At 41.7% G+C, this 25,990-nt stretch overlaps 1 protein-coding gene across 2 annotated transcripts; it reads right to left on the reverse strand.

The window, feature by feature from the left end:
• Nucleotides 1-692: 692 nt before the first annotated feature.
• WNT8B (Wnt family member 8B) lies at nt 693-24,706 on the reverse strand. Of its 2 annotated transcripts, none has more exons than XM_037804354.1 (6): nt 24,615-24,706; nt 7,270-7,303; nt 6,368-6,506; nt 5,404-5,529; nt 4,427-4,569; nt 693-4,223 (listed from the first exon to the last, which is right to left on the reverse strand). In XM_037804354.1, exons 1-6 carry the CDS (start codon nt 24,680-24,682, stop codon nt 3,678-3,680), a joined length of 1,056 nt encoding a protein of 351 aa, XP_037660282.1. In that variant the 5' UTR covers nt 24,683-24,706; the 3' UTR covers nt 693-3,677. The 2 variants fall into 2 exon arrangements, with proteins under 2 accessions (XP_037660282.1, XP_037660283.1); XM_037804355.1 differs by lacking the exon at nt 24,615-24,706 and adding an exon at nt 14,031-14,047.
• Nucleotides 24,707-25,990: the final 1,284 nt, after the last annotated feature.

Here is a 25,990-nt window from a genome sequence, read left to right on the forward strand (position 1 = left end):
CTAGTGTGTGAGTGTGTGTGTGTGTGTGTGTGTGTGTGTGTGTGTGTGTGTGTGTGTGTGTGTGTTCCTATGTCTCTGTCTTAGCTCCAGGGTTTTCTCCACACCACTTCAGGACAGAGCTCAGCTGCACAAAGGGGCTGGGTGTGAAGCTAGGGGGTACTAGCCCTAATCCTGTTGTAGATCCCATCATGTCTGTGGGCTAGATGTGTGTGTTTGGGAGGGAGGGATTGTTAGGCAGTATTTGTTTGTAAAGCCACTTGCTCTTCAGATAATACTTGCACTAACTTCTATTGATGAAGCAGTGTGAGCCCCAGCAAAGTCCTTTCCCAAAGTGTCTTTGAAGCCAAGAGCCCATTGAAGGGAAGAAAAGAGGGGAGAGGGGATTAGTTTGTTCAGCAGCTGTGAATTTCAGTGGGAGGTTGATGAACTCTGAAGTCTTTGTTTAAATTAAAGGGGGGGAGAAAAAAGCCGCTGCTGGAGCGAGAGCCCCACTTGGGGCCCTGAACTAACACAAGGAGAAGTCTGAGCTGCAGGGAGCTGTGTACTGACTGAGAAGACTTTTCCCAAACACTTTCGGAAAAGGTGTTGTGAGAAGAGAAGGGGGCGGAGTGGGGGATTAGCATGTGAAATGAAGTTTTCATTGACTCCAGTGGGGGTAGAAGGCTATTTTAATGGCATTTTGTTCCCTTATTTTCTCTTCTTGAGCTCTTTAGAGATATTGTTTTGCTAAGACAGGCTTTCTTCCCCGTTCTTTCCAGTCTGAGGATTGCCTCTATGGGAGCCAACATAAATATTTCTCCTCCAGGAATGCAGGTTAATTAAAAGGAAATGAATGAGTGGAAGCATCCAATCCAGGCCCACAATAGGCGAGTGCCCTGGCCTGCCCTCTCCACCCGCCAGCACCAGCACCACCAGCGCAGAGGACGACCCTGTCTCTGTCTTCACCCTCACCTGCTGCTAAGGCCAATCGAGGCTGGGATTCTTTTCAAGAAAAGAAAGCCCTGTCTGTGTGTAGGCTCACAGGCCAGGGAGAGGAGGAGACAGTGTTTTGCCCATCCCAACCAGTGTCCTTGTCACTTCTCAGGACCTCCTTTTGCCTTTAGTTGAGACAGGTGGGGTCCTAAAGAATACATGAGAAGAAGGAAGGGTCCTGGACTCTAGTGCTCCCCTCACAGTAACTTACTAGTTGACAGAACAAGTCAGTCACCTTTCTTGGCATCAGTTTAATCTGTAAGAAACAAGGTTTGACTAGCTGACCTCCAAAGTGTCTTCCCAAGCAACAGTTCTGGAGTTATCCATATTTTTAAAGGGGAACTCTGAACCCTGGTGAATGAATATAAGGTGAGAGTCTAAACTCCATAAATAAAGGGATGGTATTGGTGTGTCAGTCACTATTCTCTTTCCACTATAGTGTTTGTTGAATGAACAAATGAATGAATGGATAATCCAAAGCGGGGGATGGAGGGAGCAATAGAGATCTATGATAACTCAGTAGTATTTTCTTTATAGACCTTGAATGAATCTGGTATCAATCATACCTGTTTAGGGATGCAAAACAATAACCAATGAAAGAACTTTCTGGCAGTGTGGCATGGTTAGAGTACTGACCTGGAGTTACCAACTGTGAAATACAATAGTTCCCTACCTTTATGCCAAGAGTCCTGGAGAATGTAGTTTTACTTTACAATGTTTTACTTTTGTATATTCTGCTCCTCAAGGGTCAAGGAGACTTTGTTCCTGTACACTATCAAATTATTCTGCGAAGTGGAACAGCTGAGTTAGGATATGCTGCTGCTTGATTAGGGGAGAAGAGCAAGTTGGGAGATTCAAGAGGCCCAGATAACAGCTGAGAGAAGCACAGAGAGTCTTTTGCTGATGGAAGTGGAAATGAAGTACCTGGAAGGGAGGTGTATCTTGTAAGGAAAGAAGGGACCTCTCACCTCAGTCAGTGTTAGTACGACCAGAAGATGTGTAGGGATGAGGCTGGGAGTTTGGGCTCTGGCCCAGCTATTGTCTTGATTTGAAGCCCTTCTATTGTTACAGGTTGGTCATTAGAGCCTTGGCTCTTCTTACCAACTTGGAGCCATACCTCCTTTGCGCCATCCCCTCCTTATTCTGGGAACAGCGGGGTTAGAGTGTCTAGCATCTAAGCAGTTCTACTCCAGAAGAGCTACCTAATGCCCAGACCCAGGACTGGCCTAGGGGAAAGCTGGGAAGCTCCTTAGGCTGTGAAGATCCGTTAGGGATTGGCTCTTCCTTCCCCAGAGCCCTATTTCATAACCAAGTTGCAGCTGTACTGCTTGTGTCTGAGAATTGAACTAGAAGACTCAACCACTACAAGCTACTGAGTAATATATTAGTGGATGATTTACTAGTCCTTGTCAGAGTCAGCCTCAGTCAAGTCAGGATAACTACTTAAGCCATCAGGGAAGTGAAACTCTAGGGAGTATGGGATCCTGGCAAGGTGAGAGGAAGGAGAGGGCTTAGAGGCCATATCCTACACACACACATATACACACAGTATCCCCCCCAAATAAGTTCATTACCTGGGGAAACAGGCACACATCACAGTGACTACAATAAATTAAAGTTCAAGGTGCTGAACATCTTACTAGCAAGTTTCATTGCAGGAAGCTTATATATTGAAGGAAGGTATCCAATGCCTGAATCCTGCCTGTTTTAAAACCAAGTTATTGAAAAGGAAAAGTCCCAGCTTTTCCTTCCTTTTGTCCCTCCTTTCGAGGTACAGTCCAGGGCCTGAATGGGAAATTGGCTTTATTTAGCTCAGTCTTGGCTCAAAGGAACAAGGTTCCTTTGGGGAAAGAGAAGAGGTAACGTTGGTTGCTAGGAGGAAGTAGGTTAGGAGCAGGGAGAAAGTAACTTTAAAGGGTAGAAGAGGATAGAAAATGACTTATAGTTCCTAGATATTTTGGGGTACATATCTGGGGTACCTTGGATTGTCTAGGAAGGCCATTGCTCCACTCATAACGTCCATTGACAATATAATCAAAGAGGATGTCAAAAGGATGAGTCAGCCCTCTTCGTTTTTAGCAAGTCAGCACTGTAGGGTTCCCACTTCTTTCATCTTCAGCCCCTGCCTCTAGGATCCAAACCAGAGACTTCCCAGGGCAATTTTCTCAGTTTCTTGATAGGCTCTTCAGGAAAAGAAGAGAAAAGGAAAAGAGGAGAGAGCACTAGAGATTCCTCAGTAGTCTGTGCTGACAGCAGGGAATTGAAAGCCCAGCAGGAAGAAAATGAAGAGACTCAGCAGCAGAAAATGGGGGTGAGAAAATGGGTGAAAGAGAAAAGCCATGGCTTTACTTGGGCCTTACATATCTAAGAAGGGTTCTTGCAGCTCCTAAGGCTTGACAGGCCAAGTCAGGTGTTAGGGCAGCTAGGAACGAGGAAGAGAAACGCTATTCTCATCCTAGTCCAAGGGTCAGTAGCTCTAAGGACCTAAGTGGCCAGTCTGAAGACTATTCAGAGTTCCTGGAGAGCGTGGAGAAAATGGAGGAACAGGCTGGAAAGCGGCAAGCTCCCAGAAATGGCAAAGCAAAGTCTCTCTCTCTTAGGATCCATGGGCTTGAGAGCGCGGGGTCCCCATTTCCTAGTTTCCTCTGTTACTGGGGTTCTAAAAGAAGCCAAGGAGAATGGGGTAAGGAGGGAGGAGAGGAAACTCAGGGTTTTCTCCCGGGTTTGTGCGTAGCGCCTGCCCGCGGCCGCTCCGCGCGGCTACAGAAATACTTGGTGACCCGCCGGCGGCACTGCTCGCAGCGAACAGCGCAGCACCAGTGGAACTTGCAGTTGCAGCTGGACACGGTCTCCGCGCGGCGCTCCTCCACCGCCAGCCCGCAGTCCCCGCAGAGCCGGCGGCAGCTGCGGCGCTCCCAGCGGCCCAGGGCCCGCCCGCGCCGCAGGCACTCTCGGCCTTCTGTGCCCAGCAGCCCTAGCGTTTTGTTCTCCAGGCAGTAGTCCGGGGAATCCTCCAGGTGCACCAGCTCCCGAGTGGAGATGGAACGGAAGGTGTCGGCGATGGCGCCGCGGCCCGCCGCGCTGTTGCCGGTCCCCTGCAGCAGGTCCACCTTGAGTGCTGCATGGTACTTCTCCTTCAGGTGCGCGCCCACCTCGCGGAACTCAGGCAGCTGCAGCCAGCAGGTCTGTGTGGTGCAGCTGCCAGACACCCCGTGGCATTTGCACGTGCGTTTCATGGTGCCCTTCACCGCCTGGGGAGAGAGCGAGGAGTGAGCGGTCCAGGGATTAGGCGCTTGGCTAGCCTCTGCCTCTTAGGGGCGTCTGGCTAATTCACTTGGCCAGCCGGCTTTGTACCTCGATTTTTCAGTCTGTTAAATGAACTGAAGAGTTGTTCGCAACTAGGGCTGGTAGTGGATGGAGCCAGCCATCTGATCCCAGGGGCTGTGGGACTCACCTTGCGGCCGGCCTCGTTGTTGTGCAGGTTCATGGCTGCCCGGGCATCCTGTCCTGTCTCCAGAGCATCGACGAATTGCTTGGAAATTGCCTCTCCGAAGCCCACGTTGTCACTGCAGCCTCCCCACAGCCAGCCTTGCCCCCCTGGAAAAGCGCAGGGGAGGAAATGTCATTGAACAGGCAGGCATGGAGCTTCCTGGGCTTGCTGTTTCTAATTGGGTTTGAGGGACCCAGAATGGGGAAAGATTAAGGTTGGGCGAGTACCCTGTGCCCGGATTAGTTTCAGCCTGCGAGATTTGCTTTTGCCGCCTTTGTGCCCACGCTTCCAGTCTCAGCCAATCCCCTGCTCGGAGCTTCGTGACGTAAGTAGTTGCCGAGTGAATTTTCTGCAAGGTCCTCTCGGGCCACACATCCCCACCCCCACCCCACCCCCAAGCAGTGTTTCTGGCCGTTGGGCAGAGTGTACAAGTGCCCGGCCGGAGTTAGGTCCAGAAAGGACAAAGTGGAGCGAAGAAAGTGAAGGAAACGTGAGCCTTGAAGGGGAGAGAGAGACGCAATTGAAATAATATGGAACAACGAAGTTGGAAGTTAAGAGGAAGGGCACAGAGGACTAGAGATGGCATTGAAGGTAAAGAGTGGAAAAGAGACAGGGATAGGCAACATAGAAGGAAATTCCTATGTTTAAGAGAAGGCAGAGAGGATAGAGGCCACAGGGAGTGTTGCTCCTTTATTATTATAACGTTTAACCTAAGGAAGCCACTCAGTGAAAGAAGAAGGGCCCCAAGCTACATTTAGCCTAGTTTATCACTGCAGGGTTTGGGCTCAAACTGGTTCACCCACTTCAGCATGATTTCCCTCAGACTTAGAATACAGGTCTATTGACTTTCTTTCTTTGCCCCACCAAGATACGTACCAAGATTTTCATTCTCTAAGTGAATTTAGCTGGCGGGCCTTACTCACTCCAATATCACTACTCACCCAGTTGCCCATTGCGGGAGTCATCACAGCCGCAGTTGTCAAAATCCCCAAGGCTGCAGTTTCTAGTCAGGGTGTACATGACCCCAGCAGAACTGATGGCATGTACAAACGCTGTCTCCCGATTAGCTGCCAGGAACCCAAAATTGACAGAGTTAGTGGGACGGATTGTAGCCCAAAGAAATACCATCATTCTACTCTCCCTTCCCAGTACCATCCTATTTCTCCATCTTTATAAAGTACCTTATCCTCTTCTAGGATCTTCTCCAGCCCTAGCTGCAGCCCTACTCCTCTGCTCTCCCATCTTTTCAAGTTGAGCATTTTACGGCTAGGTGGTTAGATTATTGCTTACATACCTGGTCATAAAGGGTTTAGGTGGAAAGAGCCCAAGGGAGAAATGGGGATGGAGATATATATGAGAGCCAAGTGTAAAGAACCGATCTCCATTTCCTCCTGGGATACTGGAATCTAAGGGGGCAGACCCCAGTTAGTCCTGAAAAGAATGTCTGAAAGGTGGCTCTTTCATTTACTGGCATAACCACTCTTTATCTTCTCTATAGGAATTTGGTCTCCATTTTAGTCCCCATTTGCCCAATACCTCTTTGCTGAGTCTGCTGCAGATTGGGGAAAGGGGCTAAGAGGCACAAGGAATTATTATCCAGCTCCGCTTACTTCCTGATGTTATTCATTTTTATGAGGAAACCTTTTCACCAATGGGGAGGCCAAGGATTGGGGTTAAGGCCAGGTCCATTCATTGAGCAGTGGAGATGTTGAAGAAGGAAGAAAAAATCTATAGGTAGGAAAGAGGAGCAGGAGAAGGAAAAGAGAAGATCCTGCAGAGAGAGTTGATGTGAAAGAAGAGACCAGGAGGGGAATAAGGTTGTAGAGGAGACGGGCTATCCCTAGAGAGTGGGGCTGTAACCTGTGGCCAGGGGGTCCAGGGAGCTGTGGCCAAGGCTTTCCTTACCACTACGAAGTCCGCCATGGCTGGACAGCTGCAGGGCTCTCTCGGGGCAGTTCCAGCGGTCCCAGGCAAACTGGTATTTGCATTCTTCAATACCACTCTGGGCCCCAGCTGCCACACTGCTGGAGTAGATCAGGTAAGCCTGCAGGGACACAGGAGTCAGCATCCAGACTCACTGCAGCTGTACGTGGGAGGCATTTGCCCTAAAGTGGCCAAGCTCTCTTCCTGCCCACTCTCCCATCTCTTCAAAATAATGACAGAACCAGTACTTTAAACCTGCTGTCTCATTCAAGATTACAAACAACCCTACAAAATAGGTACCATTTTATAGATAAGGAAACTGAGTCTTGGAAGTAATTTGCTCAAGGTCTCACAGCTAGCAAATGGCAGAACTAGGAATGAAGCTCAGGTCCATCAGGCCTTTATTCACTATACTATACTGTCCCTCCAAAAGTAGTCAAAAACCCACAACTTATTTCAGCTTTGCTCATCTCACTAGTATCTTAAAAAGCAGAATTTTGGAGCTAGAAGGAATGCTTAGAGATCATGCAGTACAATTCCAGCGTTTTAATGATGGGAAACTGCAATGCACCACTGTACTGAGAAGGTTGCGTGACTCTGCAGCCTGACACCTGTGAAAGGCTGCTGACTTTTCTGGCTCTGGAAAATTCCAGTCCTAAATTCAGATTCAGTACATCTGAGTTTTTGTCTTGGCTTTGAAGCTAGTTTGCTAGGTGGTTTTGGCTATATCCCTATCCCTCCTTGTGCCACAGTTTTCCCATCTCTAATATATACAGCATAGTAAAAAATGTGGATAAAATGAAAAGAAATGGGCATGTATAGTCTTTGATCAACAAGCTAAAATTAGTGAGATCCAAGGAGATTAAAGAATTTTTTTTTCTTACCTTTGGACCAGTCATCAGGAAATTGTTCACTGACCTAAAAGAGAAAAACCAAGAGTATAACTGGAGAGGTACTAATTCACTTCTGCTTCCAATAGTTGTAAGGATGACTTAAGGAAATATAACTGATAGGAAGAAAGAGAAAATGGTTTTGCCATGAAAACATCACATATAACTAATCTACTAAAGATTATTTAGTTTAAAAAAATGTAAAAAAGGTAATATGATTCCTTTGGGTTTTGAAAGTCAGTTAAGATTTCAAATACCATAAAAATTTGGAGTAATGTTTGATCGTTACTTTGCTGCAGGGTGGAGGAGAGCTAACATTAACTCCCTATTGTGTACCAATACTCTACTTTCAGTGTTTTACAAGTTGACCTTCTCAAATCCTTATATCTCAGGTATTATTATCCCTGTTTTGCAAGAAGGGAGTCTTAAGACTCAAAAAAGTTCAATATCACCCTGTTGGTAAGTGATTGAAGCAGGATTTGAATCCAGATGAGTTTGACTCCTCAAGCCTCTGGAGATAGCTCTCTAATCAGAGAGAGGTAAACAGTAGAATATCTCTCCAGGGATTGAGTCATAATTAAATTCTAAAAATAAATAATCTGACTCAGGAAACTAGTTTGGCTTTCCTTTCAAAGCTAAAAGTGGACTTGCCATATGACCCAGCAATTGCAGTCTTGGATATTTATCCAAGAGAAATGAAGACTTATTTTCACTCAGGAGCTTGTGCTTGAATGCTCATGGCAGCTTTATTGATAATGGCCCCAAACTTAAAACTACCCAAATGTCCTTTAAAGGGTGAATGATTAAACAAACTGTAATTCATCCATACCATGAAATAAAAAGGAAGTACTGATATGACAAGAGCCAGTCTCAAAAGGATAAATACTGCATTATTCCATTTATGTAACAATCGTGAAATAACATTATTATAGAAATGGAGAACAGAATCATGGTTGCCAGGGGTTGGGGATGGCGAGGGGAGAGGATGCGTGTGTCTATAAAAGGAAACAGGAGAGAGTCTTGTGGTAATAATAGAGTTGAGTATCTTGATTGTGGTGGTGGTTATGCAAGGCTACACTTGTGACAAAATGGCATCAAGCTACCCACACACACTCACACAAGTGCATGTAAAATTGGTGAAATATGAATAAGCTTTGTAGATTGTCCCAATATCAGTTGCTTGGTTTGGATATTATACTATAGTTGTGTAAGATGTTACTATCTGGGAAGGTTAGGGAAAGGGTCCATGAAATTTATTTGTATATTTATTGGCAACCATCTGCAAAGCTATAATTATTTAAAAATAAATGTTACACACACATATATATATATATATATATAATTTGGAGTTCTTAAGATTTGGAGAATGGACCTCGGTGTGGGCATTTCAAAATTAATCAAAATATAGATATTATATTGTATATTAATCATTTTACATTATAATGTAAGTAACCTGGGAATAATTATGTATCGTATGAAAGCTGATGTACCCCTGCAGTTCTAAAGGCCAACAAGACACTGGATATCATCAGAAAGAGGATTGGAAATGAAATACTGCACAAGTTCAGGCTCTTGTCAGAGGCCAAAACATCTTGACTGATTTCCGTCTTTATAAAAAACACAACACCTAAAATGTGGGGAGTTTTTGAAGACAAATTATAAACAAACTGCCAAGAGAGAAGATGAAAAAGATTTAAACTTTCTTACAACAAAAAAAATCAGAAAGAGATATAATAGAATTTTAGAAAATCATGAAAGACTACAACATCTAGCAAAACTATTCCCTGTTTTTTAAAGCTTGGCAGGCATAATTAAGTCAAATAAAAGGAGGCACTATTCTCTTGTGGAGAAGAGTCCCAGCAAAGCACAAAAATAAACTTGAATTTGAATCATTTGGAATGATTGAAATGAATTCACAATTGCCAAAGCCGTTATAGGTGTGGAGATAAATTTCTGATCCCTAAAGACAGGTGTCAGAGAGTCAGCCAGGCCCTCTGCCTCAGAGAAAGGAGGCTGAGCTTTCTTTAACTCAGAAGGGCAATATTTATGTAAGGAATAGCTTTCAGAGATTTGGGATGTTATCACAACAGACAGGGGCTAATTCCCATTCCATAGACAGACATTATTAGGAAAGAAAACAAAACAACAAAACAAAAACTGAATGACAAAGGAAAAAGCTTTGCTGTGAGCCAGGTTGAAGATACTTCCTGTGAGAGGATACAGCAAGTGATGGGCAGAGATACTAAAGGATTCTTCTTTCTTAGAGGATGCCGTAATATGTAAAGATTTGTATGAAGTGCAGATTTAGTCCAGTTGATTAATCAATCAGACTTAAGTGAACATGGGACAAGACTGTAGGCCTATTTGGACAGCATACCCATGAAGTGAATTGTGTTGTTAACTTCTGAGTTATTTGCAGACATATTTGAAAGTTATGGTTGATCGCCTCATGTCCAAAATATCTGGTATTAAGAAAAGACTGTGTCCTTGTGCTAAACATCAAAGGAGGAGGACCCTGTCTTTGATTGAGATGACAACAGCATAAATAATATGGATTACAGAAAGCACAATGAATGTAAGAAGTTACAAAGAAAGCCAAAAAAAAAAAAAAAAAAAAGAATTTAAGTGCTTCTATGGGTGCCACCTAGGGACAGTAAAATGAATGAAGGAGAGATGCTAACAAACAATGGAAGATATAAAATTTGTTTAACAACTTTGGGCAGCTCCACCGAGCATGGCCCAATCAGCATACTCCTAGATGAAGGTACAGGCTTCCCACGCCCATGAGCATGTACAGCTGCTGACGGTTCTGTCCAGATTAGGTGCCATTCAAATAGCTCATGCCTTCCTGGACACTCCCAAATATTCTCAGACCTTTTCTTCAACTCTCAACCTTCATATCCAACTACCTTCTTGGCATCTCCACTGTAATATTTGTTAGGCATTTCAAACTTATATCCAAAACTGAAATCCTGATCCACCCCAAACCTGCTCCTTCTGTACTCTTCCCCTTGTAAGCAAAGGACAGTTTCTCCTTCTAGATGCTTAGACAAAATTCTTGGCATCATCTTTGACTCCTTTCTTTCTCTCACCCTCCATATTCAATCTGTTGGCAAATTCTGCCAGCTCAATATATATCCAGGATCCAATCAGCTCTCACCACCTTCCTGGTCTAAAATGTCATCAGTTCTTGTTTGAAATATTATAAAAGCCTACTAATGGATCTCTTTGCTTCTACTGTTATACTCTCACATTCTATTCTCCAATTGATTGGTTCCTTTAAAGATTGATCTCTTTAAAGTATAAGTTAAATTTTGTCCTACTCTGAATTAAAATCCTCTAATGCTTTCCTGTCTCATGCAGAGTAGAAGCCACATTCTTACAGTGGGTTATAAGATCTTATACAGTCTGGCTCTCAGTTATGCCTCTGGTCTAATCTCCCACTACTCTCCCTCACTTTACCTTGCTCCAGCCATACTGGTCTCCTTGTTTCTCAAATGTGACCTACACTCTGCAGCCCCTGGGGTGTTGCACCTGCTGTTCTATCTGCCTTGTATGCTCCTTACTCAGACATCCTGCATAGTTTGCTTCCTCAATGACGTCAGGCCTTTTATCAAATGTGCCAATCTCCTTTAGGCTTTCCTTGATCATCCTACTTAAAATTGCATCCCATCCCCTGTCTCTGATTTATTGTTTCCATGGCACTTTTCATCATCGGAACACTATATGTTTTACATCTTTCTTTACTATTTGCCTCCTCCCACTAGAATGTAAGCTCCATTAAGACAGACTTTTTTGGGGGTCTGTTTTGTTTACCAGATATTACCAGTGCCTTGAACAGTGCCTGAAGATAGGAGACACTTAATAAATATTTGTTGAATGAAAGAATGAAGTAACATACATTTCGTGCATGGGTGTAGGAAGAAATATCATCTAAGGAAATTCAGAAGGAGCAGCTATCTAAAGAGATAAAGGAATAGGAGAGAATCTATCATGCATGCCCATGATTTATAAGCCATTGTCTCACAAATCTTTACCTCCAGCCCTGATGTCTATCTTGAGTTCCAGAACTGCATTTCCAAATGGATGCTAGACTTCTCTACAGGGAATGATTCATCAGAATTGTAAAGGCAGTATGTCTACAACCTAACTCATCTTCCTTAACTAGCCACTTCTCTTGTTAATCAAACCACCATTTCCCCAACTCTTTCCCCATCCACTATCACCATCCAGTCAGCTATCAAGAACTGTATGTATTTTACCTATATTTTTTACACACTGGTTCCCTGGTTTCTACTCTCACTGCCACTGCCTTAGTTGTGGCCTCTGACCTAGATCTTTGCAGAATCTCCACCAACTGGCCTCTCTACTTACAGTCTACCCCATTCTAATCCAGTGTATAGTTTGCAGCCAGATCTATCTTCTGAAAGCCTGATTCTCATGTCATTCTTCTGCTGAAGAATCTTCCATAGTTATCATCTCCTGGCACTCAAGGCCCTCCATAATCTGACCCTACATACTTTTCTAGCCTCATTTCCCGTCAAACATCCCTTCTTGTCCTGTCCTCCAGTCATGCTGAATTAGTTGTTATTCCTGCATTCCATGAGCTCATGCATCTTTGTCTTTTTTCATGTTGTTCTGTTAAATCTTACCTTAGTCTTTTCAACAATTGTTTCTGGGAAAACTGAATATCCACATGTAAAATAATGAAGTTGGACCCCTTCCTTATACCATATACAAAATTTAATTCAATATGGATCATAGACTCAAATGTAACAGCTAAAGCTATAAAACCCTTACAAGAAAACATAGGGATAAATCTTCATGACTTGGGGTTAGGCAATAATTTTCTTAACCATGATATTGAAAGCACAAGCAACAAATGGAAACAGATAAATTGAACTTAATGAAAATTTAAAATTTGTGTGCTGCAAAGAACATTACCAAGAAAAGTAAAAGACTACCCACAGAAGGGGAGAAAATATTTACAATCATATATTTGATAAGAGACCTGTATCCAGAATATATATACCCTTACAACTCAACAATAAAAAGAGAACCCAATTTAAAAATGGGCAAAGGATGTGAATAAGTATTTCTCCCAATAAAATATAAAAATGACCAAAAAGATGCTCACACAGAAAGATCTCAATATCATTAGTTATCAGAGTAATACAAATCAAAACTACAATGAGATACCATTCATACCCACTAGGATGTCTAAAATTAGAAAGACAGACAATAACTAAGGATGTGTAGAAATCAGAACTCTCATACATTGCTGGTGGGATTGTAAAATTGTGTAGCCACTTTGGAAAACAGCCAGGCAGTTCCTCAAAAGGTTGAACATGGAGTTACAACATGACCCAGCAATTCTATTCCTAGGTATACACAAAAGAGAGTTGAAATGTGTGTCCCAAAAGAACTTGTATGTGAATGTTCATAGCAGATTATTCACAATAACCAAACAGTGGAAATAACCTATATGTCTATCAGTTGATGAATGGGTAAATAAAATATGGTATATTCATGCAATGAAACATTATTCAGCCATAAAAGGGGATGAAGTACTGATATATGCTATAGTATGGATGAACCTTGAAAACATTATGTGAAAGAAGCCAGATACAAAAGACCACATATTATATGATTCTGTTTATATGAAATGTCCAGAAAAGGCAAATCCATAGAAACTGAAAGTAGATTAGTGATTGTCAGGGTCTGAGGGGAGGGAGAAAGGGGAGTGGCTGCTAGTGAGTATGGGGTTTCTTTTGGAGGATTATGAAATGTTCTAAAACTGGATGTGGTGATAGCTGCACAAGTCTGTGAATATACTAAAAATCACTGAATTGTACACTGTAGAAGAGTGAATTTTATGGCTTGTGAATTATGTCTCAATAAAGCTTTTATTTTAAAATCTTACTCTTGAATATCTAATTGAAATGCCACAACCATATTTATTATTTCCCTCTTTCAACCCTCATAGTACCTTTTTCTGTCTCATATTAAGCTGTCCCTTTATTCCCTTATATGAAATGATAAGTAGGGACTGCTTTAATTATCTTTGTATTACCTCCAGCTCCTCATATAGTACCTTGAACATAGTAAGTACTCTTTAAACATGGATTGAATTAAAAGGTTTTGAAAAAGGATGAAAGTATCCAATATAACAGAAAATTCGAAGAGAACAGAGCTGAAAGAGATTTGGGGGGATGTGAGAGGGAAGTCTGTGACAAGCCATTGCTCCCATTAATTTTTTAACATTGTGACCCTGCCACCTTAGCAAATGATCATACCAGCAAGAGGCAACAGACACTGAGTATATGTAGACAGAGACTGGTATTATAATCAAGCCACAAAGTCCATCTGACACATTTAATGCTATGTATCATTGTTACTGTGTTTCATTGTCATTAGACCGAAGTGGTAAGCAAGTCACATAAATAACTGTAGTTTTGCTTTTACACTGCAAATAAAAATTTTATAATTGTTTCTTCTCCTTTTCTTAGTCTTCCAGAATATATATATACTGATTACATATAAAACTTAATTTCTATCACACAATAATAGCTAACATTTACTGAGCATGCCCAGACCCCTTTTACTGCTATACCTGTATCTCCTTTTAAAACAGTTGCATGGAGTATGTACCATATTATTTGAAGGTTTATTCTATTCACAACAAATACTAACTGCTTTCCATGTTTTAAGTTCATATATTTATCACAACAATTATATAAGGTAGAAATTATTACCTCCATTTTGCAGATAGAGAAACTGAAACAGCATGGTTGGTTGTCCAGGGTCACACAGCTAGTTAAATAGTAACACCAGAATTTGAACCATGGTCTGATTCTAGGGCATGTATTCCTGAACTGTTACGCTCTTCTGCACCCTTTATTTCCCTTTCTCTTACTCCCACCTCCTAATCTAGGACTCCTGATACCTGATAGTTCTTGGTACATATTTCTGGGAGGTCTCAGTGATGTTTTGCACACACTTGTAAACCAATCCAGTTTACTATCACATTGTCTCCTCTGCTTTTTTCTTCTCTCACTCCTTCAGCCCTGCCTTCAGCTTCTATGTCCACCAGGCACTCATAGCTGCCAGGCATAGTCTCTGCTTCATCTGGGAACCACCACATCCCCTGGGCATGTTTTCTGGGGACTGTTGCTGCCCACACTGATTCTGTGCATAGAAAAGTGGAGACAAATGTCTTTTTACCCTCTTTAGAGTTTTATTTTTCCACTTGGATATCAAAACTGTGCCATTTGTGTCCAAGGCTCTTACAGTTTCAGAAAAATAGTTCTTTCAGTTTTGCTTACAGCACCCCCTCCTAGTAACTCCCAAATTCCTTCATTGGACTGTAACTGAAAGGCTTGCTAACAAATGCAAGTGAAGCTTCATTGCTGGATCTTCTCAATTCTGAGAGTCTCTCCTGGGAAGACCCTATGGTCGCTTATTTAGATAGACTTCTGGGACTGCGGCCTTACCAGTTCTCCCGACATGCCCGGCTACATTGAATCCAAGTGGCAGACCCAGCCTAGAGCCCCTGCAGAGAGTTGTCCTTTCATAGGGTGCCATCTTGCAAAGAAATGGGCAATTTTTTTAAAAAAAGCATTAAATAAGTCTCTCTGCTGTAGTCATTAAATAGAGTTCCGGTGATACTCTTCTTGGGCTCAGCCTTCAGGGCCCCTGGCTCCCTCATGCTAACAGCACATTAACCTTGACACACTAGCCATACTCACTCACTCACCCAGGACCTCTTCCACCCCTGTAATGACTCTCTGAGGGATGAGTGTTAGTGCTCTTTCTGATTCTGGGGAAGACTTTTTAAGGTTATTACTTGGGAGCTGGCAGTTTGCACTGGCTCAAAAGCAAACACATGGGAACTAAGGTCCGGCCAGATGAACAGGATAATTCCTGAACTGGGCCCTGAATGAAACTCCAGCCCTTCCTGTCCTCTGATACCAGAAGAGGACACTTTGGTGAGAGTGCCTCCCCGAGATCTGGAATTACTGTAGGACCTGGTGGTGGCGGGTGTGGCCAACAAAATTCTTGACCAATTCCCTTTAACTGTCAGGTTGCTATAGTGCCTGGCCTGGACAGGATTATTCTTCCCCTACCCTGATCCTATCTCCTGGTGTCTGCCTTGCTTTAGAGGTTCTGTTTGAGGTATTCAGTCTAGGATAGTGGAATCCTCTGGGGAGTTTATTCAACGTGAAGAGTCCTGGGCTCCAGCTCCAGAGATTCTTGTACAGTTCTGGATGGAGGCAAATGGGGGTAGTAGGGATCTGCTTGTTTAAGAAGTGCTGCAGATGATTTTTTCACAGATAATCCTCAGATTCCACTTTGAGAAATACTGGTACAGAGGCTGAACAGATAGGTGCCTACAAGCATCTAATACCTAAGTAATAATTTGAGGACATGGAAGACCTGAATTGCTGCTTCAATCCTCAGGAAATGGCTGTTTGAACTGCAACAGTGAAAATTTGGTGAACATGCTGATTCTTGAGTCTGGAGCTTTGCTCTGGAAGGACTCTTCTTTTGTATCTGGATGGAGTACCTTCTGGTTTAGTAGCTCTCAAGGCTACTCACTGGTCACTGCCCTGAAGGGCTTGGTCTCTGACTGCACTGAGTATTAAAATTGTGACTCTCTTTCCTTCCTGCCATTTTTTCTTGGTATCATAGAGTATTTTCCTGTCAATTACAGCTGTCCTGTTTATGCCCATCTTCCCCACACCAGGAATAAAATATATGGGGGTGAGGGGTGGAATATTCCCAAAGGATCCTGAATCTTTGTCTAGGGGCCATCTGCCCTCTAGGAAACATGCTGGCTAGCCCCAAGAACAGAAGACTTTAATGCTAAAGCTATTACTGTAAATTCTTAGACCACCTCTACTCTTTGGTCACCAATCCTGAAATGAGTCTTTAACTCACTCTTTGGTCTATACTTTTTCTTACAAGCTTCTAATGCCACCTCACTCTCCCCTGCCGTGCATTCTGAACTCTTACAATAACATTTCACTGTAAATAGCCTCTGCTGTCAAATGCTTCATCTAGATAAGTTGGTCAAACTGTGTCCATTTGTCCTTGTCTTCACTACCTCCTGCCACAGCTCATCTAATATCAACACTTACATGGCAGTTTTCTCCTCTTCCTTTTAATGTGTGTCTAGTTCCTTGTTATTCTTTTCATTATGAAATATCTATTCAATTGTTAAACAACCACCCACAGATACATAGGCATCAGTAGTTTTGAGGCTGTGGTAACCTCTAAAGCAGAGCCCTGTAGACTTTGTATCATCTCCCCATTGCTTCTCTGCTCTAATGACCTTCTAATCTTGCAACATCTCAGTGGTGTGACCTAGCCATAATTTGAAATTCTTCTATCTAGGGCACTATGACTCCTCAAACACCCACAGCCTTCAGCATTGTGCAGTTTCTCTCAAGGGTTGTATTGCTTGCTGAATTGCTTACTTCATAATTAGCCAGGTCACCAGTAAAATTTGTTCCCCAGAGAGCTGAGACAGGAGGGGAGGGACTTTGGTTTGACCCAAATACAAATGCCAAAGCCTCTCTTTTAGCTCTTGGAAAGTCTCCAAGTTTCTTTTGTTTTGTTTATTGGTTGGTTGGTTTGTTTTCTTTTTAACTTAACATTTATTATTGATGGATTCATGCATATTAATTTTCAAAGCCCCTGTTCACCTAATACCATTTTAAGAAGTCTACCTTGTTTACACCTTTAGGAAGTTCACAAAAAATGACAAGGTCCCATTCTCTGTTGGTTACATCTAATTGGGAACTAGAGGTTTAAGTCACCATCCAATTAGTTTCAACCTGTTCTCCCTATTTTGGGTAGTTCTCCAAACTAGCATGGCCCATGAGGTGGTCTGTACTGTATCATGTTGTATGGTTAGTGGTTTGTCAGCCATGCTGAGAACATATGCCAGATTCTCTTCTAGAGACAGCACATGGCAGAGATGGGCACTGAACCACAAGTGTCAAGCAGCATGCTATATTCAGACTTACTTCTCCCTTTGCATGATGAAGACCTTGTTTCTAGGCCAAGTTTATGTGCTGGGCAACCTCTCCCCTTAGAATGAGAATGAATGCTGTCCCAGGAAACTACTTAGTCCCGCGAACCAATCTTCTCGCAGTCCAGCCTCACTCTTTTGCCAAGTGTGCCCTGATATGTTTGAATCCCAGTGTTTGATGTGGCTTAGACTTACATTGGGATTCCCCTGCTCCCCGCACCCCCATTTATTTTTAAAAAGCAAAGGTTCTGAATATGAATTTCCAGAATTTGACATTCTCTTCTCTAGGACTTGCATCCTAATGCCCTCAGATCCCTTCCTTTGTTTGGCCTCTCTTCACTTCCCCAAGTCTTTGAGTAACATGTTTGGCTTCTCCTTAACGTTTAATCCCATCTCTCAATGCCCATAAAAAATCTCTGGGTCATGAGACTCTAGTTGGCTTCTGTCAGGAGATACAATCTGATTACCATAATTTGGTGCAGTGGTCCAGGGGAAAAGAGAAGTAGTGGTGAATGAATGTTGACTATAGATCTTCTCCATCAGGAGTTTTGGTACAGAGGGAGTCCAGGGAAAAGGGAAAAGTAAGGGGAAGGTCCAGAGTTGGGAAGCTGCCTGGAGCTGTAGCTAGAAGATGCCCCAATAAAGCAAATTGCTCTTAGAATCAATTTCTGACAGCAGCTTTTCACCCCCATCGAAGTCGCAAGATATCCTGGGTAGGGGAAAGCCCAAAGACAGCTCTTTCTAAGTGAATTTCCTTGCTACTCTGTCACTCCTCCACAACATCTGACTCACGAAATACACATCCATGATTGCACATACCCACATATGTACACACACACACACACACAATACACAAAAGGCAGGCTTTACTAACAGGCTGTGAAATAATATCCCCATTGTTCAAAAATTTCTTCATCACCCTTCTCTGACAATCTGTGAAGGTTTTAAAACTAGGAACAACTCACGTACAATTAGAGTTACATAATTGCAAATATTTATTTTCAAGGGTGAACAGTGTAACCAATTCTTATCCATTCTAAAATATAAATAATTGAAATCAGGTTCTTTCCTGTTTAGTTAGGGGAAGGGATTAGGAAATAGAAGTCACTAGATATCCAAAGTCTTGAAGGGAAGGGAAGTCTTCAGAAATTTGAAAACAAATTTCCTTCTACTTAATAATTTGTCAAGAAGAAACAAAGGTGATATCACTGAAGAGTTCTATTTCACCAATGAAACAGAAGCCAGATTACAGAGAGTGAAAAGTTATGAAGTTAAAGCAGCTAGTGTAGACTCATTGAAAGAGAATGGTATTGAAAAGAAAGAGAGAATGGAGAGAAAATTTGCAATGGAGATTGGGGCCAAGTGAAGGCTTTTTCAAGATGGATATAAGGGAAAAATTAATTAACATGAAGCTTTTGGTGATATCCCATATGTATTACACTGATTCAAACACCATATTTTTCTTCAAAAGGAGTTCAGCCCTATAAATAATTCTCAAAATGTCTTTTATAAATGTGAATTGTCTATACTACAATGCCATGTCCTAAAATAAGAAAAATATCTTGTAAAACAGCTGGTGAAAGACTCTTAAACAGAAGTGTCAGTTTTATTAATGCCCTTATGTTAAAATATATATTAAAATATCACACTATTCCAAATTCAGCCTTGCCAAACAATTACTGACGAAGACCATATAATAGGGCTAAGGGACAACAGTGGTCCCTGGACTCTGCAAAACAATCTCAGGCAGATTCCTTCCCAAGCAAATCACACATTTTCAATGGAGAATCTTTTCCCTGGAAACAAATATGTCATCTTTATTACAGAATATTTTATCGAGTGGTAGTCTTTCTTTCCTTGTTCTTATTTCCTTCCTTCTTTATGTATTGTACCAAGCTCTGCTGAGAAACATTCAGCTACAGAAACAAAACAAAACAAAACAAAAAACACTTCAGCACTTAGCATTTAAATGAGGACTCTAACTGGAAATAAGCTGTACTCTCACTCCCCTTTCCTTGGTCTCTAAGTGAAAGCTGCTAAAGAGCAGCTCAAGCCACTGTTCCCAGAAAGCCTGGGACTGCGGGAGCCTCTTCCGGGATCATTATGCAGGCAGAGAATTTTGCCTTGTTTTCTAATCTTTTGCCTCGGTCCCTGTAGTATAGATTTCAGAAATATTCATCTTCTCAATTATACTGATGGATACAATACCAGTTTGCTTCAGGATCAAGAAGATAGGTGTACAATCTAAGAATTATCCATAAAATAACCAGGTGGACAGTTTAAGGTAGGAGAATTGGCAGGATTTGGCACATTAGTACCATTTTCAGTACTTAAATGGAACTAAATCCATATGGCTGGTATAAATTTTCTCTCCTCAATATAATCCAACTATAAATTTCTGTTGGCTTTGCCAGCCAGCCACAGCTCAAACAGAAATAAACTCAGACATGTATTTGAATGAATTACCCCTTTTTAATCATTTGTATTCTCGATTCCCCACTAAGGGCATCTCTAATTGTATGATATCCCCCAAGGTTTATTCTTGTTACTGACTCTAGATCCCTGAAACCCAGGAAAGAAGATTCCATTGCCCATGCTCCTTCTCTTCCTGTTTTGAACTGTGGTAGTTTTTGGAGGAATTTGACTAAGAGAAATACATGCAGTTGAAAATTCTACAGAACGCATACATGAAACAAGAGTGGCCAGGGGGTGATAAGTGTTGAAGCTCAGTGATGGGGATTCATTATACATAATCTTCTCTCTACCTTTGTAAAACAATGAAATTTTCCATAACTTAAAATTTAAAAAACAAGCAGAATTCTCTTGAAACAATATTCTATGTAATGTGGACTCTACTAGATGCCTTGGGCTAAAGTGAAGAATGCCAAACAGGATAATCAGAACAATCTATTGGTTGCTATTTATTATCCTGGATATTGGTAATGGAATGGAACCTTCAAAGTCTTTGATATGGTGAATCTGAAGAGCCTGTATAAAGGAGAAGGCTTGAGATTTATGGTAGCAAAATGGAATTACAATTTTGAATGAGAGGAAAATTCCTTCTTATGCAGCTTGGTTTAATCTTGGTCTGAAGAGCATACAAGTTTCATCTATGGAATTGCACAGAAAGATGGAGCTAATCATCCCACCTACAGGTCTTATTTGGGACTGCTGGACATAGCCTCATACTGTGCAGTGACCAGAGGATGATGAAGTTGGGAAAACAACCATTTTTTAAAAAGTGAATGTGGACTGGTCAGATAACAGTGAATTTAAATAGTACCATTATGATCTGAATTTCTGGTGCCCTGGGGGAAGCTCTGGCCTAAGAGACACACAGAAAAATGATGTGATCAATTACGGGACATATGATAAAGGATGAGAAAAAAAACAAACCATAAATCTTTGGCTTCTAATGAGAGAAGAGTCTGTCCAGCATGTATGGTAGTTTCTTTAGAGAGGCAGCTGGGGTGCAGATATATTTCAAATGGGAAGCCATGAGGAAAGTTATTTATGTGAACCAAGTTCAGAGTTTCCCCCAGCTGTTAGCCCAGCCTAGTCTTTTGGCTAGTAAGAAAAATCTGCTCTCTGAAAAATAAAGGTTTATCTTAAGAAATATTGTGTTAACCTCACTCTCTAAGCCATATGAATTTTCCTCAGCCTTTCGGATGGAACAGAAGACAGTCAAGGGAGCCCAGGCAGAAAGGATTTTATTAAGAGCCCCAGGAGAGAATAACATTACCCAATATTGAGCAGCATTAAACCAACTGTCTTAGCTAGGAAAAGGAAAGAAAATCATCCCTTTCCATGGAAGAGAGAGGGTTTGGATTAAAACTACTTTTCTTCTGATACTTTTTAAACCCTATTTACCTCTATATAACATCACATAAAAGATACCCTTCTTTGTGTCATGTTATAATACACACACACACACACACACACACACACACACACACACACACACACACACAAATGTAGGTGTACCTGGGAGCATCGTCCTTATTACTTATACAAATTGGTTTCATAGGAAAAGCTGTAATGAAGTGTCTCTTCCCAGAATCTCATAGCTTTTGTAAATGAAACACTCCCCCCCCATCCCCACCAACAATAACAGTAACAACTCCTTACAGGAGAAATAGAGACCAACAGGAAAAACCTAGGTCTCAGTGAGGAATCAATGACAAAAGGAAATGAGACTCCCCTGGGCTTGGCTAGAGCCCTGAGAAGCACTTTCTACAGTGCAGTCGCTAGCCTCGTCCTACCCAGAATGACTCCACGAGTCCCGAGCTTTTATTTATTTATTTTTAAATTGTGAACCTTAACATATATACATAACAGTGATCCAAGCTTTTTTTATGGACCAGAGCAGCTATTCCATATATGAATCTTTTATATTGGCATGTTCCAAAGCAATTTCTCACACCTTACGTTCTGCGTCTCTAACTCCCACGTCTCTGTGAAGATGAGGATCCCTTTCAAATGTGGCAAAGATTCACGGACCCTCACTTGATCACAATTGTTCTTTTTGTGTCCGTTAGTGGGAAATATGACCCAAAAAACTACCGTGGATTCAATAATTTAAAAAATGGATTCAAAGATCCCCTACAATAGCCAAGTCCCTTGTCCATCAGAGTTTCTGCATGTCATCAGATGAACTCAAGAGCCGTGGGAAGGTAACTCTAAAAAGGGAAGTGTAGAGAGCCAAGGGAGGGTGATTTGCCCTAAAAGCCAAAGATTTCTAAAAAGTTCTTGCCCGGCAGCAGAAAAGAACCTGGCCCTGTATAAATCCCTACTCCAGACCTTTGTGAAGAAGTAGGGGTGTGATCACTTGCAGAATGAGAAAGGGAGTCTCTGTGCCTTTCTGCCTTGGCGGTGGAGCTGAGCAGAGAGAGACTGAGAGATGGACGGAACTGAGCCAGACCCAGTGTTATTATGCGACACCATTTGGAGTAAAATGAGGACAGTAGTTAAGGTAAAACATACTCCAGGTCTGTTTGCTCCAGATGAGTAAGCGTATTGGAAGTCAAAAAAAATCTAATTTGTTCATCTCTAGACACCGTTATAACCATCACCATCTGCTTGACTGTATCAGGCATTTCCATTTTCTTTTCCTGTTTCTTTCTCTCTTTCTTTCTTGCCTTTAGGATTTAAAATAAATTCAAGGAAAAGTACTTAAGTACCTTGAAAAAAATATTTTCCTTGAATTTATTTTAAATCCTAAAGGCAAGAAAGAAAAGATGATTCTCCTCAGAAGTGTCCCAACAAGAAGAAACTGGGGAGAATGCCCCCCACCCCAATTATCTTAGTACTGATTGACCTAAAGAAATCATATATTGTAGGTAAATGTCATTACACATCTCTTTTCAAGCACAGGAATTTCTGTCAATGGACTCTTTTAGGCAGAAATTTCAGGCAGGCCTACAATCACACAGCCAAGCAGAAATTGTGATTCTCTATTTGTTAAGTGCTTTTGAGAGCCTTAGATAAAAGATTGATCATGAAGTCTTAAGAGAAACATTTCACAGGCTGTGGTTGGTCAAATTTCTCTGCATGTCACAAAAGGGAAGATGACCTTAGGCAGAACCCTGATAGTTTCTTTATAAGAATAATCAAGATTCAATGTTAACTTTAAAAATCACTTTTCAAATGCGACCAAAACGAGACCTTGGGCAAAGGATAAATGTTGAATTCAAATTGAGGGTTACAGGGGGGAAAGCAATTAAAATCTAATTGCATTATACAGGGGGTTTTAAAATTTTCTCCTCCAAGTCACGCAAGGGGAGAAGGGGTTCTTAAAACCCTGTTTTTAAATTAGAACTTTTTTTCACTTCTCTTTTTTCTTTTTTCTTTTTGAATCCAGACACTTGAATTTGGACAGACAAGCAACCCAGCCACCTTTCAACGTGGCTGTGTCAGTATCGCAATGGAATGAACATGACCCCTCCAGCAGGGAAGGGGACACACAGTAAAGGTATTTTTGATAGAACAATTCTCCCCACTGCCCTGGTGACTGGGGAGAGGAATCTCGTGTTTCTCTTTTGCTGATACTGAATCAGCTGAAGAATACCGTGCACATCAGTAGGAATGCTCTGAAATAGTCTCCTCTCCCTTTTGTCTTTTTGTTCTCATGTGGGAGAGAGAAGACAAATTTTTTTTTTAAACGTTGAAATATTTAAATAAAATGCCAGTTAAAAATTCACCAATTATTTGGTGATTAAGTTCATAATCAGAAATGTTGCAAAGGGTTGCATTAACTTGCAAGTAGCTGTATTCATTTGGCATCCTTCTTACCAGTTCTCTAATAAAGATGGCTACACTCGTTTATGATAAGAATACACTCTCAATTAGCACAGGAGGCTGATTTCAGCAAAGAAATTCCTATTCTTGCTTCCTCAAGAGTTTATGTTGCACTTGGATTCATAGCTTGGTTAAATAAATGGTTGAAATGAGAATTGATGAAAAAGAAGCTGACTTTATATCTGAATTGGGGGAAACTCCAAAAACCCTAGCAACAAGCAATTCCCAAGCTGTACTTCTATACGTTTTTGTGTACGTGCTTATTATTATTTGCATGTATAGATACTTTATGTGGGAAGATATACACATAGTGTTTTCCAAGAACTAAATGAGAATGATATCATCTCTCATTTTTGCAGAGGTTGATAGTTTACAGGGTACTTCCACATATGTTATCTTATTTCATGAGCAATTTAGAATTATTTGTAAATTAAATCAATAAATTTGCAGAGAAGTTTAGATTTCTAAAATATTTGATTTCAAACATGTTTGTTAACCCAATGTCAACGCAGTAGCTCAAGAAAAATTCTATTAACTAGGAAATGATGATTTGAGCAGTCAGACTATTCCAAGAAAATTTAAGTCAAGTCAGAAAATGCAAAATCAGATCCCACTGAATTTTGCCTGCAGCCTTCACCTCAAAGATCCGATTCAACACGCAGTAGAACTTGCTTCGAACTCACCTTCCTCTTCTGCACGAGGCTGACATCAGGATTTGGTAAAAATGACTACTTCCATTTCCCCTAAAACCACTTTGAATATTTGTGGCATAGCAATTTATAAAAATAGGAAAACCCATTCATTTTAAAAATCCATTCTTTTGTTGGTAGGTGTTCTGAAGATTTACTGGAACCAACAGTAAATTTAGAAAGAGTCCTACTCCATAGAACAATTTCCCCCAGGAGGATCCTAAGGTTTCCTGCCTTTCCGGAAAAGGTGAATTCCCTCTAGTATATTACAGACATTTACTTCTTCCCACTTTCAGGTAGGAGTCAGGATTACTTACCAGGTGTGGCTGAGTTGGAGGACACAGGTGAAAAGGAAGATACACACAGAAGTTTCCATAAGAAACATAATCCTCTGGAGGAACAGAGATAGAAAATTCTATTAAAAAAAAAAAAAGGGAGACAGAGAAGTAAGCGGGGGGAAGTATCCTCCCCAGTGGTAGTGGGATGGAATTCTTCTCAAACCCCAACTTCCTTGGTGGGTAAGCGATCCCAAACAGAGGTAAAGGAGGTGAAATGGAGCTGCCTAACTTCCAAAGAAGAGATTATCTACTTAATTAAAGTTTTTTTTTCCCTCTGAGTCCTTCAGCCAATCAGAACTCAAGTGCCAGAGAAAGATTGAGTCGATCAAAAGAACACTCCAGGATCCTCCGGGACAAATGCAGAAGAAGGGGACAAGGAAAAAGGGGACAAAGAGAGGAACACGGAGAAAAAGGACAAAGAAAGAAGGGGTGGGGGGGGAGAGACATAGCAAATCCCCTCCACACAATCACTGCCTGAAGCCTCCTTCCTCCCTCTTGCCTATCCCCTCCCACCACCACCACCACAACCTTCCCCCACCCCACTCTAACTTACACACAGACACAGACACACAGGGAGAGACCAGTCCCCAAAAGGGATTTAGAAGGGACTGTACTTTCCCGGTTGTCCTTTGTAGTGCTTTGAAACTGAATTTGCATTTCAGGATGGCTTTCTTTAGAAAAAATATGCCATGTACTGGATGAATCTCAGCCCTCTGATTTGAGAATGAGGATCTACAACCCAACCATCTCATGTATTCTGTAAGTTAGAAAGAAGGCTAAGAAACTTCAGGCAGCCCTTTCAACTTTTTCATCAGCCAATTGCTTATTGATCACCTTTTGTGTTTTCAAACCTACACTAGGCATGGTGGAAAATTTTAAAAAGCAAAACATGATATCTGACCTCAAGACATTTACAAATCAGTAAGGGAGTCCTCTAAGAATGGAATTTACTAAGTATTAAATTGCTGCAAACTGACTATGACTCATACAGGCTTATTTAGGGGCAGTTTTCTGAAGAAGGTAGAATTTGGGCCTCGAAGAAGAGGTGAGATTTCAATAGGCAGACAAAAGTGACCTCAAAATCCCGACCCTCTTAAATTCGGGAAAGAAATGGTGATGCCAACAGGGCACCCAAGCCTCTTGGCCACACCTGTCTGAGTTGCTGTCCCTTCTGGCCTGTGACGCAGGAAGGATGCCCTCAGCACGGTGCAGGTGCTCCGCGAAGGACCCGGACTCACTCCCGAATGGCTGCAACTTCCAACGTAGCATCCACATCGCCTTCCAGAATGATCTCCTGTTCTCTTTCCTTCATCCTTGCTTCAGAACCCTCTCTACCCAGATCGACACTGGTAAAC

The sequence above is a fragment of the Choloepus didactylus genome, chromosome 15 (genome assembly GCF_015220235.1).
Source record: "Choloepus didactylus isolate mChoDid1 chromosome 15, mChoDid1.pri, whole genome shotgun sequence".
Taxonomy (NCBI): domain Eukaryota; kingdom Metazoa; phylum Chordata; class Mammalia; order Pilosa; family Megalonychidae; genus Choloepus; species Choloepus didactylus.

Coding starts and splice junctions, on each gene's coding strand:
- WNT8B (XM_037804354.1), bottom strand. CDS start 24,682: ATGTTTCTTATGGAAACTTCTGTGTGTATCTTCCTTTTCACCTGTGTC. Junction 7,304..24,614: donor CTCCAACTCAGCCACACCTG/GTAAGTAATCCT, acceptor TTTCTCTTTTAG/GTCAGTGAACAATTTCCTGA. Junction 4,224..4,426: donor ACAACGAGGCCGGCCGCAAG/GTGAGTCCCACA, acceptor CTCTCTCCCCAG/GCGGTGAAGGGCACCATGAA.